Raw genomic sequence first — 19,525 nt, forward strand, 5'->3', positions numbered from 1 at the left:
TTGGTGTGTACAGGTAGGTACCTCAATCTCAATGGTTGCATTGGTTTGTGCTTGCTTAGTACTAGTGTTACTCTGTAAATTATTAAAGGAAATGTGGGTAGAGCATTCCGTTGCAATTGATCAAATCAAAAGGAGGCTGAACATGGGGGTTAGGCTGGACAGTAGTAGTAGTTTGCTGTGCTGGAAAGGCCATGCATGATGCTGACAGTAAGGTGAGGCCGGGCCTCGACTCGATATACATGTGACAAGGCATTGAATCAATCAATGCAAATACGCAATTCTGCTGCTGCTTCTTCATTACTGCCGCGGTAAAAATGGTTAGGTGGCTATCTACTACCTATCCCTCTTGCAGTTTACTGTACCTGTATATGGCCATTACTGTTGTAGCTAGTATGCTGTTCAGTTTATCCAATGGCCATTACTGTACTAGCTGGGTGGAGTGCAGTAAAACAAAAAGGTGGCAAGGCCTTGCTGGCAGCGAATGTGAGATGTGAATGAACGAATGAATGAGGTCCGTGTAGCTAATCACATGGAGAAGATGAAACACAGAAAAGCCAGCAAGGAAAAAAGAAGAAAAGAAAAGAAAAGGCAGGAATTGCTGGGCTTTGTTGGCTGGCCTGGTGATGTGCCAATCGTTCCAGGGTTCTTTCTCTCTTTAAAAAGAGCTGAGCTCGCTGCTGCCGCAGGCATCCTACGACTAGCAGTAGGGTGTGCGTGGCAAGGGGAGGAGGAGGAGGTGTACACTGCACGGCTGGGCTGGGAGGAGGCATCTTCTTGTCCAGCTTGGAACTCCAAGGATCATCCACCATTCTCTTCTCTTCTCATAGCATAGGTTGCCACTGGTTTGGTTGGTTTGTCGAGGGACAGAGGCAGCTGGCATTTCTTCTTTGCCCATTCTCCCTCCCACCACCTGCCTTGTGAAATGGGAAATATATATACTCCATAGATTGATACTAGACTAGGCACACTACTGCTTGCTCTTCCATGGCGGTGCCCTCCTCACCGTCTTCCCCTCCGGAGAGGAGGAGGAATTGGCTCCGCGGGAACCGAAAGGTTGGTTCTTGCTTCTTCAACCGCTTTGTTCACGCAATGCGAGCGAAAGAGTGCGACTCGGGCGAGCTTGCTTGCCAAGATCCCCCATTTGGCCTGTTTGTGCTTGCTTCGCTCGCCAAGTGTCCGCCTCTCTTGCTCTCCAGATGTTCAGCAATTTATTTGTTTGGTGGTCTGCAATGTGCAGCAGCAGATCATCGCCGAGTACCTCGCCGGCGCGCGGGCAACTCTCGCCGCGGCGGCGCAGGACGAGGGAGGCGGCGATGACGCGGCGGCGGCGGCGGCGCTTGGACTAGTGGACGATGTACTGGAGATGTCGCCGCGCATGGAGGCGGCCTTGGAGCTCCGGGCGCGCTGGCTCCTCGCGCTCCGGCGCTACCGCGACGTCGCCGACATGCTTCGCGACTACATCCCCAGCTGCACCAAGACTTGCCCCGGCGATGACGCCACCACGGCCACTTCCTCCTCCTCGTCCTCCTGCTCATCAGGCAACCTGGTCGGCGCCTCCCGCACGGAGTTGCTATCCCCTGGCCGTGACCGCTCCGACGCTGCCTCCGGGGCGACCCGCTTCCTCTGCTGCTTCGACATTTCCGAGCTGAAGCACCGTGTCGTCGCCGGCTTCTCCAAGAACACCACTGCCGAGACCCAGTGGAGATACTTGATCTTGGGCCAAGCTTGCTTCCACCTCGGATTAATGGAGGACGCCGCCGCGCTGCTCCAGACCGGGCGTCGCCTCGCCTCGGCGGCGTTCCGACGGGAGAGCGTGTGCTGGTCGGAGGACAGCTTCTCCCCTTCCAACCTGACGGCCAACGCCATGTCCGTGCCGGCCAGCCGAAGAGCCTCCAAGTCCGGCGCGGCGTCAGGAACAGTGCCAAGCGACGCGGAGTCGGTGTCGCAGCTCCTCGCGCACGTGAAGCTCCTGCTCCGCCGGCGCGCCGCCGCGGTGGCGGCGCTGGACGCTGGCCTCCCTGCCGAGGCCGTGCGCCATTTCTCCAAGGTGCTCGACGCACGCCGTGGCGTGCTCCCGCACCCTTTCGCCACCGCTTGCCTCGTCGGACGCGCCGAGGCGTTCCGCTCGTCGGGGCGACCAGCCGACGCCATTGCCGACTGCAACCGCGCCCTCGCACTTGACCCGGCGTTCATCCCGGCGCTCCGCTCGCGCGCCGACCTTCTCGAGGCGGTGGGGGCACTCAGTGACTGCCTCCGCGACCTTGAACACCTCAAGCTACTCTACGACGCCGCGCTACGCGACGGCAAGCTGCCCGGGCCGACGTGGCGGCCTCAGGGCGGCGTTCGCTTCAGTGAGATCGCCGGCGCGCACCGCGCGCTCACCCTGCGCATAAAGCAGCTCCGCGGGCGCGTGGCCGCCGGCGAGGCGTGCAGCGTGGATTACTACGCCCTCCTCGGTGTGCAGCGTGGGTGCACGCGGTCGGAGCTGGAGCGCGCGCACCTCCTCCTGACGCTCAAGCTGAGGCCCGACCGATGCGCGTCGTTCGCCGAGAGGCTGGAGCTCGTGGACGAACACCGCGACCTGGTGGCCGTGCGCGACCAGGCGCGCATGTCGGCGCTGTCCCTGTACCGAATGCTGCAGAAGGGCTACTCCTTCATCATGTCCGTCGTGCAGGACGAGGAGGCCGTAGAGAGGCAGAGGGCCAAGGACGCCGCCGCCGCCGCCGCCGCAGCAGCTGCTGCTGCTGCTGCCTTGGCCACCGCTGCAGCGTCGGCGCGGGAGCAAGAAGAGACAGCCGCCGTGCCGGAGAAGCCCAAGTTCAGCAGTGTGCCTATCGCGAATGTTGAGGTCAAAATTCAGGTTCCTCAGGCAGCAGCAGCAGCGGCCATGGTCGCGGCGGCGACGAGCAGTCCGGTGTTCCAGGGCGTGTTCTGCCGCGACATGGCGGTGGTCGGGAGCCTGCTGTCCCGCGGCGGGTTCGACCGGCCGATGCCGGTGAAGTGTGAGGCGATGAGCTGCTGATCGATGGCGGCAATTTGCTGCTGTACTAGCGTAGGACGGCGGAAGAAGAAAGAGGTGGCGTGGCGTGGCCGTGGCGGGAAAAGGCAGAACATTGTTAGGTTGATTCCAAATCTGCACCGGTTCTGTTGTGGAATGTGTACAGCTCAAAATGGCGCTTTCCAGCGGGGAAATGGAAAGAGGAGGAGGCAGCTGTTCAAAAATTTTGGTTTTGTCTTTGTTTTGTACTGTATTGTACTTGTAGAGACTGTCCACTACTACTCTCTAGCTCTTGTGAAATCTCTCTCTTGGCACTGCAAATTTTGTACAGATTTCAATTGAATTTTCTCCTCTCAGGATCCTGCACTGATGTAATACTAGTATTAGTAGGAGCACATTTTACCTGCAGCAGCAGGATACCTCCAACCGAAGGCGATGCTCCTCTGCTCTGTTCATGTCACCAAGATAATTAGAGAAGAGAGTGTCAAGCATCTGCATGGGGATAAGTCCGAATTCTGAGGGCTTTTTCTGAAGGAGTGGCCATGCTCTGTGACGGCGGATGATGCGAGATGGGCAACAACACCAGCAGCAGCAGATCTCGCCCCCGGTCCCAATGGTGCAGCACAGCCAAAAGTCGCCCGTTTTGAGCCGCAGATAGAGGTGCAGAGGGGCAGCAGCGCGTGAGCCACAGCTTTGCTGAACCCGGCCATGGCTGACCACCGTATATACATTCATCAGTCTCACACATGGCCATCTTCTTGTTTGTGAAAAACTCATCGTCATGCCCATGCTGCATATGGTCCATTGGTCCCTCCATATATACCTGTTGCTGCTGAATGAATGAACGAATGAAAGGAAATGGAAGTAACAATGGTGGAGTAACATCCTATGCGCCTTTTCTTAAAGCGCACAAATTTGGACATAATCCGATGACAAATCTGGTGCGTGTGTGTGCAGAAAAAGTCCTTGAGACTGCACAGTTGTTGTGCATGGCAAAAAAATTTCTACGAGTACTGCACTGCACAAAGGACCTTCACCTTCTCCTTTTGAGACAAAGCTTTTAATAAGATTTGTTCTGATGATCCAGCTAATCTGTATAGCTATTGATGAATGATGCTGGATGGGTATATCTAATCCTCAATTTCTCTCTGCAAGCTGCAAATGCATGCAGCGAAACCAGATCTGGATTGCAAGGAAGGAATTGGATCTGTTGCACCACTTGATCCTCGCTTTTCTTCTTTCTTCGAATAAAGCAAGGGGGGTGCAACTGCATGAACAGGGCATGACCCGTGTAAAGAATTGACGTGAAAGGGAAGTCGAATTAGCTGTCCCTTACCATGGCTCGTGTTGGATTATATTTGTAGCTGGTAGATCGTGCAGGTAACCCTAATTTATTGCGTCAGATCATACAACATGGTATGTTACAGGGTTGATGGCTCACATGATGCATGGTTTAATATCGATCAAGCGGATAAAGTGATCAACCTGAGCAAGACAAGACATCAATTGAACCTTCAAATGCCGTCATCTTTGCGCTGCCAACTTGGTGTATCAAAATTGTGGTACCAACCTGTACTGTGTACTACACACATGATACCCACGGTGAACTGGCAATTATTACTACCAAGGAACAGAAATGTTAAACCTTACCGTAGCTGTAGTAACTTACTGTAACTGACAAGTTCAATTGGCTGGTGTCGATTCTATCGACAGCATTATGCATGCTTCATTGGCATCATCAGTTTACAAGTAGTAAAATGATGCAAAGATTAGGCAGCATAAGTACCCACGGTCTTGGTCTGACGAGACGTGACAATCTAAATCGGTGATTGTTCAAGTTTTTTTATGGAAAAAACCAAACGAAATATTTACAAACGAAAAATAATTTATAAATAAAACTTTTATATATGTATTTTTGGCGATCTAAGTCAATCAATGCTTAAAAATAAACTTAGGTAAAAAAAACTTCTAAATTAACTCTAAATTTAAAGTTAAAAATTTAGTTTTAGCATATAAACATAAGCAAGGGTACCGCGGGTGAACGAACAGAAGGGCCCGTTTCTTCTGTCTGCATTGATGCAAATATCTTCGTGTCGTTTCTCTGTCACCCTTAATCCATTCGTAGAGAGAGAGAGAGGATGAAGATGCCCTTAATATAAACCCAACAGGTTTCACTGGTGGCTCTGCCGCCTTCACCTAAAAAATATTCGATTCTCTCGGTGAATCACAATTTGTGGGGGCTTTTCTTTAGTTAAGTTGAGCAGCAGCAGCAGCAGCAACCAACTGACACGAGATTTCAGATCCGTGTGGTAAGTTGCCACAAAGTTCCTGCCCCAGTTGTTGTGCTCCATTCAAATGGCCAACAACTTTACATGAATGCTTTCCCAAGAGCTGCAAATGCATCGTTGCTACTGCTTGCTTCCATGCCAACTGGAGTACTACTATAATAGTAGTACATGTATGTAAAATCATGCGGTGCACTGTACTGTACTGTACGATTGGCGATTGAAAGTGTAGAATTGTTCACCGTACGCTGTACTGCATACATATGAGAGTTTGAGATCACTGAGTGGCAAACCATGAAGGAGATAAAAACTTGCATCTTTTTACATCGGCACAGCGCAGATGACAATCATATGTACAGGGTAACAGAAGAGGCACAGGGATCACCTACGTTTCAGCACAGCTTTGTTATCCTTGTGGGGGAATTTATGTTTGTGGCAGCTCAGCTGGTGCACAGCCACTCTCCATCATCAAAGGGGAGGGTTGCAACAATAATCCATATGCAGCATCCCGGTCCCATTCTCCTCGCTGCCACAGATCAGCGTCGGTCCTTTCCCGGTCTTTGGATCCACGAGCAGAACAAGTTGGTTCAGCGTCGCCTCCATCGGTTGCCTCTCCGGTGCCGGCAGCAAGCACGTCGTCATGCTGGCCCTTGAGTAGCTTCGCATGGGACTTGTCTGCCAGATCATGCATGTTGAAGAGGACGTGCTTGTTTAGAGAGTGGTCTGGCTTGCAGACATACTCGACAAGATAATCTGCGCTGATGCATGGGATGTTGTGCTTCTTAAATTCCTGTACCCATGCATCTGCGCTTGGCGTCCCAGCAGATACAACAGCGAAGTCGACATCAGGTTTCAAGAATCGGGTGTAAGGTGGGGAGGTTGCCAAGATGGTGCCATCGCCAGCTCTCACCGCGCGCTTTAGTGTATCCTGTTAAAAAAAACAAGGAACGAACCTGAATGATAAACGCACATTTCAAATTAAATTACGCGCACAACATAAAGATGGACAATATTGTACTAACATCACAATTGTCTCATGACTCTTCTCGCATTTTTTTTTAAAAAAATAGCCTTACCAGTGATGGAGAAATGCACTCCCCATATATAATTATCTGCATCCCATAGAAAGCGCCATGGCCAGTATGCTGCCTTAGTTGACGCCATTTCCGAGGAGCATCCATACTTATTGTATCACCATTGTTAAGGCCATGACCATGCCACTCAAATGGTTCTTCCTCTAAGAACTTCCCAGTCTCGTTACAAGCAGTCAAATAATCAGATTTTAGTATCCACCTGTTATTTTGGAGGAAAACAGCAAAGCTTGAGATCTCATGAAATCAGATAAGGAAGAATGGCTGTGCTGGCATTGTTTTTCCTGTTCAAAGTCTAGATTCTCAACAAGTTCTTGTGTGTGTGTGTGTGTGTGTGTGTGTGTGTGTGTGTGTGTGTGTGTGTTTGCAATGCCAAGCTACAAAGTCATAAGTAAGAAAAAAATTGATACATACAGGCACTACTCCTAGTGCACACATTTAGTGCCCTTTTTCTAGCAAAATATTAGTGGTTGCACGCCTCTTTTTGGGATGAACCAAATTCAACACAACAAGAGCAAGGTATAAACAATTTGAGATATAAAGCCTAATGAGAGAACATTGGATTACTCAGGGCCTGGTGCAACACAATACTAACTATTTATGAGAACTAAACCAGAAAAATGGTATACCTGCCAGCAGCAGCTGCCGCAAAGAATTTTTCAGTTCTGCGGAGCTCAGGGGTGATAAAATGTGTTGCTTGGAAAGACCAATGATGTGAATCCCTACAAACTCTTCCCTTCAGGAGTCTAAGTATCGACTTATACTCTTTTCTCAGGAGGCGATGCCCACTCAAAATAAATAATCTGGGCTCCAGCATAGTTAGCATTCCACCATTATTTTCTTCTACCACACCATGGTCAGCAAGCACATCTTTGCCACCTCCTGCAGCTTTAATAGAACAGTTCGAACTGACACAATCGTTTCCATGTTTTGATTTGGAAATTATATTACTATTCGCTGGTAGATTCTCCTTGTCATCAGTACAAACATCAATTAATTCTGCAGTTTTTTGTCTTTTGCTGCTTCTTGCTTGTGAATTTTGTAATATTTTTGATCTATCCCGGATGGCTTCTTTTGAAAATGATCCATCAGCATCTTTGGTCCCATTTTCATTAGAACTCTGGAGATTCTGACCCAGTGTTTTCTGGTTACCATTTCTGGAACAATCTGAAGCTCTCTTCGAATATACAAATTTAAATTCAGATACAAAGGTACTGCCGTTCTTGCAAGGCTCAGCACCAAAGCTGTTCTGCTGGACAGCAGATACTTTCCTCTTCGCAACTGCCTTTCGTGCTCTGTTTTTTGGTACAACACTGGGGCTGCAAGTTTCAGGGCCACCCATATTTGTGTTGCTAGAGTGTCTCTTAGGGCAAGATCTTGCATTTTCTGGAGGAATCACTTCCTTAAAATCTGACTTTGAAGACATAGAACCAGTGCTATTAGCAATTGGCGCATCAGGCATCTCGACATCAGCAGTTTGAGATACCTTCTCAGATGAACTCTTTCGATGTTCATTAGAACTTGAACAGCCAGGATTTTTCTTCATATATTTCTCTGCTAACTGAGTCTTCGAAAGTGTTAGTGATGTGTTCATCTCTGACGCATCCAGCAAGTTCTTGGTAGCCACATTAGTTGCTCTACTATATGGGATTTGTTCAGGAATGGATAATGTACATTCAACACTATTTGGACTAGCACAATTCCTTTCTGATTGCATCTTAATATTTTCACAAGAAACGACTTTATCACCATCAGACTTAAAAGATACAACCTCATCTTTGTTCCTTATAGATCTATTAGCTGATTTATTTGAGACATTCCCAAACCTCTTGCCACTGGCATTCTTCACTTTAGAAGTTTCTTCCTGGGGAATTGTTTCACATTCACTGAAGATTGCAGTATCTTGGATCTCTTTATGAACCGCTTTCATGTTTTGATGAAAAACCACATTACCAAATTCTGTGTAAGGAGCCACAGCATCAGTTTTGTTAACCAGTGACGCATCACTCATCTCAGTGTCCACATTTGGAAGAGAGGAACAATAATTTCTTTTATCAACTTCAGAAACGGCAGAAGAGTTTACAGCACAACCTTTTTCAGACCCTGCCTCATGGAGTGCCAGTGAATTTCCTCTCAGCAATTTCTTACCCTTAGTAGAGCTTTCAGAAAGCTTTTCTCTTTCAACAGGCCTTGCAAGCTTCAAAGAAGCCCTCCGATAGATCAACAGGTTGCTTTTAAATGGGCCAGACTTTTCCTTCTCAGTTAAAATCACAGATTGGGTGGAGTTTCTACTCAGATCAGGAACTGTTGCTGGTTTAGAGGCACTTTCCATGTTTGGGAAAGGAATATTTGCGCTTCCAGTTTCTGAGCTTACTGATGGCTTCACACTGATTGAAGAAAGCACACTCGTCCTCCTCTGAGCAAGTGCGCTACCTGATTTATCCACCACCTTTACTACTTCATCGTCTCTCAGGCTTTCAGCATCAATAAGGTCACTAATTTTGTGATCACTTTTCATTGATGGAGAGATGGTAATTCTCTCAAAATTTTGTGGTGATCCTGTTGGTCGTAAATTAGCTTCTAGTGACACAGGCTTCCGGCAACATCTTCTATTGTAACTTAAGATTGGGGTATTCTTTGATGCTGCATTGCCTTTTAATCTCAAGTTAGCCTCATGCAATGTTAGCTTCCGTTCAACATTTGACTGATCAATTGCAGGATTAAGATCAGGTGTAGATCCACCATCCTGTTGGCCTACATTTCCACTCATATCTGATGACTGTAATGTTTTTGCTGAGAAAGTTTCTTTAGAAGGGGTTGGCCAAAGTGCACTGTTCACATTGTTCTGATTGGTGCTATCCAAACAATTTCCATCAATGGTCTCTGTGCCGTTCACCCACATAGCAGGTACCGTAGTTAATTGATGCACATGATGATCAGAACAAACTGTGCTCCCACCTATGTTGGAAATGCAATGGGCACCAGTACTAGCACTACGTGCACTTTTAACATCATCGTTAGCTTCATCTCTGTGGACCTGAGCTGCAGGAGCCTCTTCCTTGCAATCAAGAGGATGATGGGAAGATCCATGAGCATCAGGATTAGCAGAGGTAAGAATATCCTGTATGTCTGATTTACTGTTGACCAACTTTTTGCTTGAACCTCCTGCGTTCTTGATCGTCTCTGGAGTGCTGACGTGTCCTCCAGTAGCAATTTCTGCATTGCGAGAGGAGATAGTAGGACCTCGAATGGGTACTTGGCTATCAGGATCAGAAAGAGTTGTCATTCTAATCTCTCTAGTGCATGCGCTTCTAGTTACATGTTTATTACCAGATGAGCTTCTACCAGCTTCTTCTTCATCATCTTCGGAGTCGTTGGCTTGTGCTGCCAGTATCTCTAATTCCCAACCACTGAATAAAGGAAATTACCGTAATTAGTTTCCAAGAACAACATTAGATGTATGCTTATGATAAGCAACATACAGAAAACTGAAGAATAAGCAGTTGTGGTCTTGTGGAACATGTACACCAAAAAGACACAATACATTGAGGAGACAATATGGCATTATATCCTTACCTTTTTGTATAATCATGAACTGGAAGAATTTCCCATGCCATTAAGCTGCAGCAGCAAACACGTGGGAATGGGATTTCAGCTCAAAGTAACAATGGTGCTTCAGTATTAAGAGTATGTGATTAAATGCACATACCAGTCTTCCATCCACTGATGATTAACCAGATTGATATTTTCCTGCTTGGCAACTTTATACTTCTCACCTAGCAGAGTTACAGAAAGGTGGTAAATTGCATTCAAATACTAGCACAATGGATATGCACAGAGCCAGACAGGAAAACAATCAGGCCCCAATTTCAGGAAATTATTCAGAGGTATGCATCAATTATGCAAACCAACCCAGTCTATCAAAATAAAATACATCCATATACTCAACATCCAATAGCCAGGAAAAACTAAAAGGTAAAACAAATGAGGTATCAGATCAACACATGGCCATATACAAGTATATTGATAAATCCTTTGGGGGTTAATTAGGAAAAGATTAACTGTAACATAAGTTTAGACAAAAATATGCAACCTCACAGAGAAAACGGTGTACCTTCAAATTTGTAGCAAATGAGATGGGTGACTTTGTGCGTTAAAGACTTGGAAAATTGTGCACCCATTAAATTAGCCATTTCCTATATTTAATAGTGAAACAAGGGTTAAAAGATGTGTAAACTGGCGAAGGAAAAATTGTAGTATCCAGACCTGAACATGAGATAGAAAATAAAAATACTAATACCTACATGAAAAGGAATAGTAAAGAAACAGGTGCATGTGATCGACATATATATCATATTAACTGAAAGAACAATCAAATCAAATACGGCCTGTACAATGGAATTGTTGAAAATAAAAGCAGAAGTGTTTACCATTATGTCTTCACGCTTATTTTTTTGGTACCCTGTCAAGCAAATGCATAGTGATTTACTGCCCGGTATGCCACTCAAATCTCTCACTGGTCTATATAGTACCTGCGAGTGCAAAACAAGGAGCTTGAAATTGCCAAACTAATGAAGGGAATTTAAAAGACTCCACATAGCAAATAACTGTAACTGCACTAGAACATTAGGAATAGTTTTTTTGGCCTAGCCTGTTCAAAATGGAATACATTTTTTTAGGCTGATTGGCATATCGATTTTTTTAGGTTATGTCCATGGTGGATGTACACAGACCAGATTGACATATGGATGCAAATATAAAGTGAGGCTGACCCGGTCTGCATCGGCCAACTCTCCAAGATCCAAGGTATGTTCCACCCAGAGCTCGGATACGACCTTGTTGCCGTCCTTCCGCGCCGCCACGCAGATTGGGTTATCCTAGAGAAACCACCGGAGCAGTTGAGCACAAAACATCCGAAAACCAAAGAAGAAGGGAAAAAAAAGCAGGAGAATGGAAAATCGGGGATCCAACTGACGTATACGAGGCCGTGGACGATTAGGTGGGTGCAGCCTACGCCGTAGGCCCCGGCATCGACGCCGCCGCGCCGCACCATCTCCGACCGATACTGCACGGGAGCGCATCGAGTGAGAGAGAGAGAGTAGCACCACCGAGGTCCGACATGGAAATGCGAGGGCACCTGGGAATTGGAGAGGGTGTCGAAGCCGACGAGGGCGAAGCGGACTCCGGCGAAGAGGTCGCCGTCGGCATCGTCGCTGTCATATGCGAGCATGGCGAAGTTGGCGGAGGAGGAGGAGGGATTAGGGTTGGGGAATTCGCCGCCGCCTGCCTGACAATTTCATTTTGATGCGGGAGGGAAAGAAAAATTTTGCGCGCGCGGTTTTTTTGGTACGGTGTGTGTCCGTCCTTGTGGGCCTACCTTACGGCCTTCTGGGCTGTGTTTGCAGCCCATTAAAACGTGACCTCCTGCCACTGAACGATTGATGAGTGTGTCAATCAACTGATCATGTGTCAGCTTGTGTCAAGATTGAGATTGTGACGAGACAGAGTTTGCGATTGGGCGCAAGACACCTCTAAAAAAGGGAAAATTACTGCTCCTAGTACAAAAGAATGATTGAGCTCATGAGAACATTTCCGATCGATTGCCAATAGACAAGAACCTCCAAGTTTAATTATTAGGACGAACGAACAAGAAACAGCAAAGATTCATACACATAATAAAGGAAACACGTCGATTCGTTTACTACAAGACAAGGTGGCCGGGTCGATCCACAACACTAGTAGAGTGGTGGTAGGCAAAGGCAAATGAAATTAGCAAGCAAGCAGCAGGGAATGAATGGAAATGGGAATGGAATGGAAGATGCATGTGATGTGATGTTATGTTAGCGGTGGAGGATGTGGGAGCACTTGGCCTTGACCCATCGGATGCCCCTGCGGATGGACGCCTTCACCTTCCCCTCCACCGCGTATGACTTGTATCCGGCCACCCGCCGCCGCCGCTTCATCTCCGCCTCCGACACCCACCACAGCACAGCCACCTTCCGCTCGCCGCCGCCATACTGCACCACCGCATCCCCACCATAGGGCCGGTACGACGGCGCCATCCTATTCCTAGGCCTAGCTAGCTCAATGGAATGGAATGGAAGGAGGTTGGTCCTCGCCTCGGCCGCCCAAGAAGAAAGACTTTGCCTGCTGCTGCCGATCTGAATACGATACCATTCTTTGGTTATTTCAACACCGGGCATCCTATGCTCTTTTCCTTTTACACCCATCTCTCTCTTTCTATTCCGTACATTTTTAATGTTTTCTATTTTTATAACATATATATTGCTTTTTTTTTTCTTTCTTTAATTGCTCTCGAGAGGGTAAATTTCGTCTTTTAAATAGAAGAGACATAAACATAAAATCGATCGACTAGTGGACCGAAAAAGGATGAGAGGATATCTCCCTCTTCCTCAATCTGTTTCCTTCGATCTCATCACTCTTGGACGCATACGATTCCTTCCTTGCTCCAAAACCATGCTAGAATCTGGGGTCCTTTCTCAAAGACCGCACGCCATGGAATCGAAGTCGCTCACAATATTACTCTCTCTAATAGTGACAAAAACCAGTATATACACATATTATGATCTCTTCGTCTGGCAGCCAGTGAATGGACTTGTAATGCAGATTGTCAGTAAGACTTCAAAAGAAAAGAAAATAAATAAGGTATCTCAGACATACTACAGATGCTGATCTAAAAGCAGATTAAGAATTGTCCACGATGCCAGCCTTTCAAACACTAATCATTGGGCTCCCAGCCATCTCTGCATCATCTTCAGCTAAGGTCATATACAGTATTAAGGAAGCTCTAACCATGGGCTGGACTGCACATATTTCTTAACAAACACCATTTGATTGCACAATGTTCCTTTCCATCTCTCGCCCACAGCCCACAGATCCACGCCAAATTGAGCTCAGAATGCGTCGTTAAGAATGCATTATAATTTAAACTATCCATACATCGAGTAACATGTTTTGTGGTTGTATAATCTTTTTAGCTGTTTATAATCGAAAGAATGACAACAATAGAGAAAAATTGTCAAGTCAATAGATGGCAGAATCTTCAGGTAAACATTTTTGCTATGTAACCGACGACGCCACCAACAAAGGAGTTGAAGCATGATGAGCAGCAGGTTCTCATGAGAAATGCTGGTTCCTGACCATCACAGGCATGGTTACAATGGCTAGGAAGAGGATGAGGCGTATTGACAACAAAATCCTCGTTGTGTGCGATCCCAGACAATGCTAAGATAGTGTGTGTTGCTCTCCGTGCAACATTCTTGAAATCAGATTGATCTGAAACATACAATTAAAACACAATACGGATAGGTTAGACAAGCTAAATATCCACTATATTTAGCAGAATTTACGAGTGCAACACAATTGCCTTTGCATTCAATTCAGGTGCCATGACCAATGGCCTCACACGATCAGGCACCATAAGAGAGAAGCAAAAATTCCTAACTATCAATGGTTCGATACTACTAATAATTAAAGAATGGTTACTTCAAAACATAACGACACTGATGTTCAACCGATAAAAAAAGACAAGCAGAAAAGTATCTCCAGTAGGACCAGTACTTCCAGGTCAGCAGGTACAAAACCAGGAAAAAGAAAATAAAAGCACATATTTTCTTTTTACCAATGTCCTGATACAAGATTGGCCTAGCACAAACTCAAATAAGCATTTTGTTTTCTGGCAAGCCATTATACACACTATAACGCAAAGCAAAGCACAATTTCTTTGAGAAGAGACTACTAATCTTGGGGCAAACAATAAACAGCGAAGGGGACAAGGCAACCTACTACATCTTGTGTTATTTGATGGCCAAATTGGTTATAAAGCATATATACAAAATGTGCAAGCATTAAAATAATGATGACTGCAAATGGGTATACATACCCAAATTGAAACTTTAAAACAATGATGAGTGCAAATACGTATACATACCCAATGGGGACTGAGCACAGATTAGTTTGAGGTTCCTCTTGACAATAGGAATCAGTTGTTCCTTAGCACCTTCTGTTTGTTGGAAATTGCTTCCACCCCCATAGGTGCGTTCAATAAGACCCCTCGCTGGCTGAACAAAAGATGAACTACTCTGCTGGTTCTGCATAGAACCATCCCTGGAACATGATGGGTTCACTTCGTTTGGAGCGCATGTGCTCTGTGAACTTTGTTCATTCTCGGGTATTGTCCTGTCATGCTGAATGGGATTTTGCCACCCATTAGTTGCGATCCTTGGTCTAAATAGAAGGATGCGAATACGCCTGTTAAAGGCACGCCTTCTATCGAGAGTGGCATGCCTTCCAGTAGGAGTTGATACAGCATCTGCTGAAACAAGAGATTCTTCTCGCTTATCTTCATCAGGGGTTTCTCTTGGTGAGAGGTTTAGATCGAATCCTTGTAGAGAAGGTTGAGTGTTGATTGGCGGTGGTCTCTGGAACACTCCACTTGGTGTGGCTAACCCAAATGATACAGAACTGCTGTTGGCAGGGTTTGTATTATTTTCTCTGCAGTGAACCACCCTATCCTGTGTTTGAGCATTAGAGGGGCCCTCCCCACCAGATCGACATCCTCCACAGTACCAGTTTCCTTCTGGTACTTCTCTTCCTAGACCAACACAATAGGTATGTGCGGATGAATCACAAATATCACATAGTAGCATGAGGTTGTCATCACCACCACGATTGCACTCTATGCATACAACATTTTCATATGGATCCAACCAACGCCGCATTTCTTCCTCAGTGGGCTGATACACCTGATCAAGAAAGAAAAATGGTACAACTGCATTTCAAAATTTGGAGATTCAGAAAAAAGCACCAATGTGACAACATGAAACTGCCCCAACCTTCTATAGTTACCATTTCTTGATGACAGTAATTCCAAGACTAACCATGGATCCATAACAATCAAAAGGCTTATATATGTTGCTCGTGATAGCTTAATTAATGTGGAAGCTAATTAAGGCCCTGTTTGTTTTGTGCCCTTGAAATCACGCCTGACTCAGGTGTCACTCCGAGGCGTTCAATTTCGAGCGTCTGCGGCCAGAATAACGTGCCTGAGCTAGAGCCCTCAGGCTAGGGCACAAAGCAAACAGGCCCAAAGTCTTCAACATGTGCAAATGTACCATGGTATCAAGGTTGAAAGTATAACAACTCCTGCCAAATATATGTGTGTACCAGAAAGGCTACTGGACGAGATTTATATGAGCATAAACCTATGACTACCAGCAACTTACATTACTGAACTCTGATTCAGAATAGCAAAATAAAAGTTATGGATCAGTTATCCCTAAAATTCCATGGTATTTCATGTGAAACCTTTATCTGTAAAGGAACATTTTGGATGGATGGTCACTGGTCGAAACTAGAACACATACTGCTGAAAATAACAGCCAAATGTAAGAGTATAGAGGGTATAATCATAAGGGGTCAGATAGTCATGTCTCTTTGACAAACAGATGAGCTTCCAAGCAAGTGCTATCATAACGGATGATGGTTTTAATAGCTTGCAGGTATCAAATTGGATGACAATAAGACAAGTAAACCATTACCTGATCACGTTTTTCTACCCTAATGACAGCCTTCCTTGATCCGAGCCCTAGATCTGCCATTGATGACTTGGTTATTGTTGTGAATCGCCGTTTGCACAATGGGCACCTTGACTCCACCTTTGACCACTCCATGATGCAGGCGAAGCAGAAGTAATGTGCGCAGCAATTAAGCACACCCTGTATTGTAGCTTTCTGTTCTTCCGAGAGGCAAATCCCACATGTCTGTTTCCAAGCCTCTTCAGGCTCCTTCCCCTTCTCCCCCACTCTCCTTGCAAGAAAGGTGCGCCGTGGCGGGGTTGTAGGTGACTGCAGAACTGACTCTGGAGGCATAGAGACTTCCAGATCCTTGAGTTCCTGCTCTGATATGACATAATCAGAATCCGAGGATGACTCCGACCCAGATCCCCACCTCTTCCTGCCCTTCTTGCCCTTGATTTTTGCTGGTTCAGCGGCTGGCGCTTCCTTGTCTGCAGCTTCTTCATCAGATGTCACAAATTCAAAGTCTGATGTATCTGATTCGACCGCCGGCCATGTGCTTGCCTCAACATCCGGCTCCGGCGTGACATCCCTGGTCTTCTTAGCAGCCTTGGCCTTCTTCTTTGGCCGGTGAATCTCCTCCTCTTCCTGATCGTCGTCGACAATAAAATCGGCATCGTCCTCTTCATCGTCTTCGTAGTCATCGGCCGCCCATCGCTTCCTCCGGCGGCGAGCTGTGGTGGCCTTCTTAGCCTTTGGCTTGGAAACCCTAGAACCTTTCCTCTTCTTCTTCTTCTTTCGTCCTGCTGCTGGCTTCCGCTTCGCCACGTGGTTCTTTGTGGTCTTTCTGGCGCGAATCGGGGCAAAATCATCCGAATCGACGTCATCTTCTTCAAATTCCTCCTCCTCTTCATCTTCATCTGTCTCCTCTTCCTCCTCCTCCTCTTCTTCTTCGTCGACATCCGGATCGAAATCGTGGTCCTCCTCCTCCTCGTAGTCGTCGTCGTCGTCGACCTCCCGCTTCCGACGTCGAGATCCCGGCGGCTTCCTCTTGCGGTTTACCTTCGGGGGCCGCTTGGGGCGCGGCGTCGTCTCGAGCTCCAAATCGTCTTCGTCCTCGAGGTCCTCCTCTTCGTCCCCGACGAAATCCGCGTCAGATTCGTCCTCTGGCGGGTCCGCTTCATCCTCGTCCTCTTCCTCGTCATCGGATGCGGTGGCGGCGGCGGCGGCGTAGTCTTCCTCTTCCTCCTCCTCGTCGTCGTCAGCCACATACTCGTCGTCATCATCGTCGTCGTCCCTCCGGCGGCCGTTGAGGACGACCCTGCCGGTGCCGCCCATCCCTGCAGACGACGGAAAGGGGGAGGAATCCGAATCAGCCTAGCACCAAATCGAAATCCGCCACGCCAATTGGGCGAATTGCTGCTCCAAAAACAAACCAGTACTCCTAGGAGTAAACCAAATTTCGGGCAAAAGAAAGAAGAAAAAGAAAATGAAAAAGAAAAGGAAAAAAGTTAAAACTCGCCTTAACAGCACGAGAATTGAGGTGAAACAGTGGGTGACAAAAGGGCAAAGAGGGAGACGACGAGTAGGAGTAGGAGTAGAACCAAACAAAAACTAAAGCAGAATGAAAAGAAGAGGAAGAAGAAGAAGAAGAAAACAAGTCAGCAAGGCGAGTTGGAGTTGGAAGGGGACGGCGAGATTGAGATTGAGATTGAGATGAAGGTGGAAGACGAGAAAAGAGAAGAAGGGAAGGGAGGAGAAGAACAAGTTGAGACGGCGAGAGCAAGGAAAGGAAAATGGAAATTCGTATTTATTAATTAAAAGGAGAAGAGGAAGAGTGAGAGTGAGAGGGGAGGAGGTGGGCCCGGCCGTTTGTCACGAGCAGGTGGGGCCACAGCGGTTAAATTGGGGCTCTTTTCTTTTGTCTCGGTGGTCTCTCTCTCTGTGGGGGCCTCGCCACGCAGTAAACCGCTCTAAACCACGCTTCAACCGTTGGTCCGTGCAGTGGTTAAGTGCCTACGCTACTACTAGTAATTACGCCACCTGTTTTCTGCCTCCTCCATTGAGCATCTCTAACATTAATATTGTCCAATATCACTGTGCTTAAAACTTATTTTTTAGAAATTAGCCTAAAAGTCGATCTCTAATAGGGCCCAACTATTTTCATTTTTATGTTGCTTATAATACACAACTAAAAATAAGCCACATTTAAATGCCTTTTAATGTTCTCAATAGCTCAAACCAGTAAAAGTAGGACAACCGTTGGAATTGAGAAAATTATTTTGAGATAGCTCTAAACATAATAATTTTAGGACTTGATTTTCGGCTCTCTTGAAAATGCTCTTAGTGGTTTTTCTCGCTACTTTCTATACTCAAAATATTTGTCTTTTAGGATAAATTTTAATCAAACTTTTAAAATTTTAACCTAAATGCCTTTATTAAATACAATACAGATGATATGCATAGATTCTTATCGAAAAGTAGCGGTATTTTAGATATTTAATATAATTTAAATCATAGAATAATAAAAAAACAAATGATTAGATTATTGTGCCCATTTATTATAATCTATAATCTAGAGCTCATCTTAATACAATATGATAAGCTCTTTTAATAATGTCTTTTTCTAAATTGTTAGATGGCTAAAGACCATATTAACTACAATTATCTACCTTAGCTTATACTCCTATATTATAATGATCATAAGTGCGGACAAAAAGACCTTAACATTTTGCCTCCAATTCCATGGCTATGCTAACTAAGGGGTGTTTAGTTGGCAAAACAAAAACTTTTGCTAGTCACATCGAACGTTTGACCGGATGTCGAAAGTGGTTTTCAGACACGAATAAAAAACAAATTTCATAGCTCGCCTGAAAACTGCGACATGAATCTTTTGAGCTTAATTAATACATCATTAGCATATATGGGTTACTGTGGCACTTATGACTAATCATAGACTAATTAGGCTCAAAAGATCCGTCTCATTATTTTTCCCATAACTATATAATTAGTTTTTTTTCATCTATATTTAACGTCCAATTAGATGTCCAAAGATTCGATGCAATATTATTTGGGGGTGGGGATTAGGAACTAAACAGGCCTAACTTTGTGAAATACAAAATGGGCTAACTAATGAAGCCTAAATTCAAACGGGCCGAATATTCCCTATCCATTTCTGGATAGGCCTCGATTCGGATCAAAAGGGCCGAGATGGCCCAGAAATTGGCCCTTCGGCCCAAAACTAAATGAGCCTGTCGATGGAATTGGGTGACTTGGTCTGCAATTATCTTAACTCTTGAGGATGCTGGTTTGTTCGGATGCTACCAGTGCTGCTTTTTTTTCCCCCATATTATTTATCTGTTTTTGTATGAACTATTCTAAACCAGTAAACACTGTATATTTTGCAAAAAATATATATACTTTATAGAGTATACTTTTAATTTTATATTAGTAAATTTTATCATTTATACTATTGAAATCAATTAATCTTCCATCTTTTCGCACATTGGAGGCTTAAGGTCCTCTGAGTGTTTAGAAAAAAAGGGTCTGCGTGTTTACGGATCCTCGAAAGTACAGGCATGTGTATGTGCGCGTCCCTGTTGTAATATAGAAAAA

At 45.7% G+C, this 19,525-nt stretch overlaps 3 protein-coding genes across 4 annotated transcripts; 1 reads left to right on the top strand and 2 right to left on the bottom strand.

Annotated features, from left to right (window-relative positions):
• Nucleotides 1-563: 563 nt before the first annotated feature.
• LOC102715410 lies at nucleotides 564-4,216 on the top strand. The gene is made up of 2 exons (XM_040525764.1): nucleotides 564-1,053; nucleotides 1,238-4,216. The coding sequence occupies exons 1-2, from the start codon at nucleotides 985-987 to the stop codon at nucleotides 3,020-3,022; spliced, it is 1,854 nt and encodes a 617-aa protein (XP_040381698.1). The 5' UTR covers nucleotides 564-984; the 3' UTR covers nucleotides 3,023-4,216.
• Nucleotides 4,217-5,005: 789 nt separating this feature from the next.
• On the bottom strand, nucleotides 5,006-11,893 carry LOC102715683. Its single transcript, XM_015838991.2, is given in 11 exon segments — nucleotides 5,006-5,826; nucleotides 5,828-6,211; nucleotides 6,360-6,576; nucleotides 7,004-9,784; nucleotides 9,951-9,995; nucleotides 10,084-10,150; nucleotides 10,489-10,570; nucleotides 10,805-10,906; nucleotides 11,147-11,251; nucleotides 11,350-11,439; nucleotides 11,512-11,893. Coding segments are annotated over 11 exon segments (4,041 nt in total). The 5' UTR covers nucleotides 11,605-11,893; the 3' UTR covers nucleotides 5,006-5,751.
• A 1,387-nt stretch (nucleotides 11,894-13,280) lies between these two features.
• Nucleotides 13,281-17,685, bottom strand: LOC102715960. Of its 2 annotated transcripts, XM_015839648.2 has the most exons (4): nucleotides 17,433-17,685; nucleotides 15,935-17,250; nucleotides 14,326-15,139; nucleotides 13,281-13,670 (listed from the first exon to the last, which is right to left on the bottom strand). In XM_015839648.2, the coding sequence occupies exons 2-4, from the start codon at nucleotides 17,246-17,248 to the stop codon at nucleotides 13,438-13,440; spliced, it is 2,361 nt and encodes a 786-aa protein (XP_015695134.1). In that variant the 5' UTR covers nucleotides 17,249-17,250; nucleotides 17,433-17,685; the 3' UTR covers nucleotides 13,281-13,437. The 2 variants fall into 2 exon arrangements, with proteins under 2 accessions (XP_015695134.1, XP_006658989.1); XM_006658926.3 differs by lacking the exon at nucleotides 17,433-17,685 and having other exon boundaries at nucleotides 15,935-17,370.
• Between the last annotated feature and the right edge of the window lie 1,840 nt (nucleotides 17,686-19,525).

Source organism: Oryza brachyantha, chromosome 7 (genome assembly GCF_000231095.2).
Source record: "Oryza brachyantha chromosome 7, ObraRS2, whole genome shotgun sequence".
In the NCBI taxonomy this organism is placed as follows: Eukaryota; Viridiplantae; Streptophyta; class Magnoliopsida; order Poales; family Poaceae; genus Oryza; species Oryza brachyantha.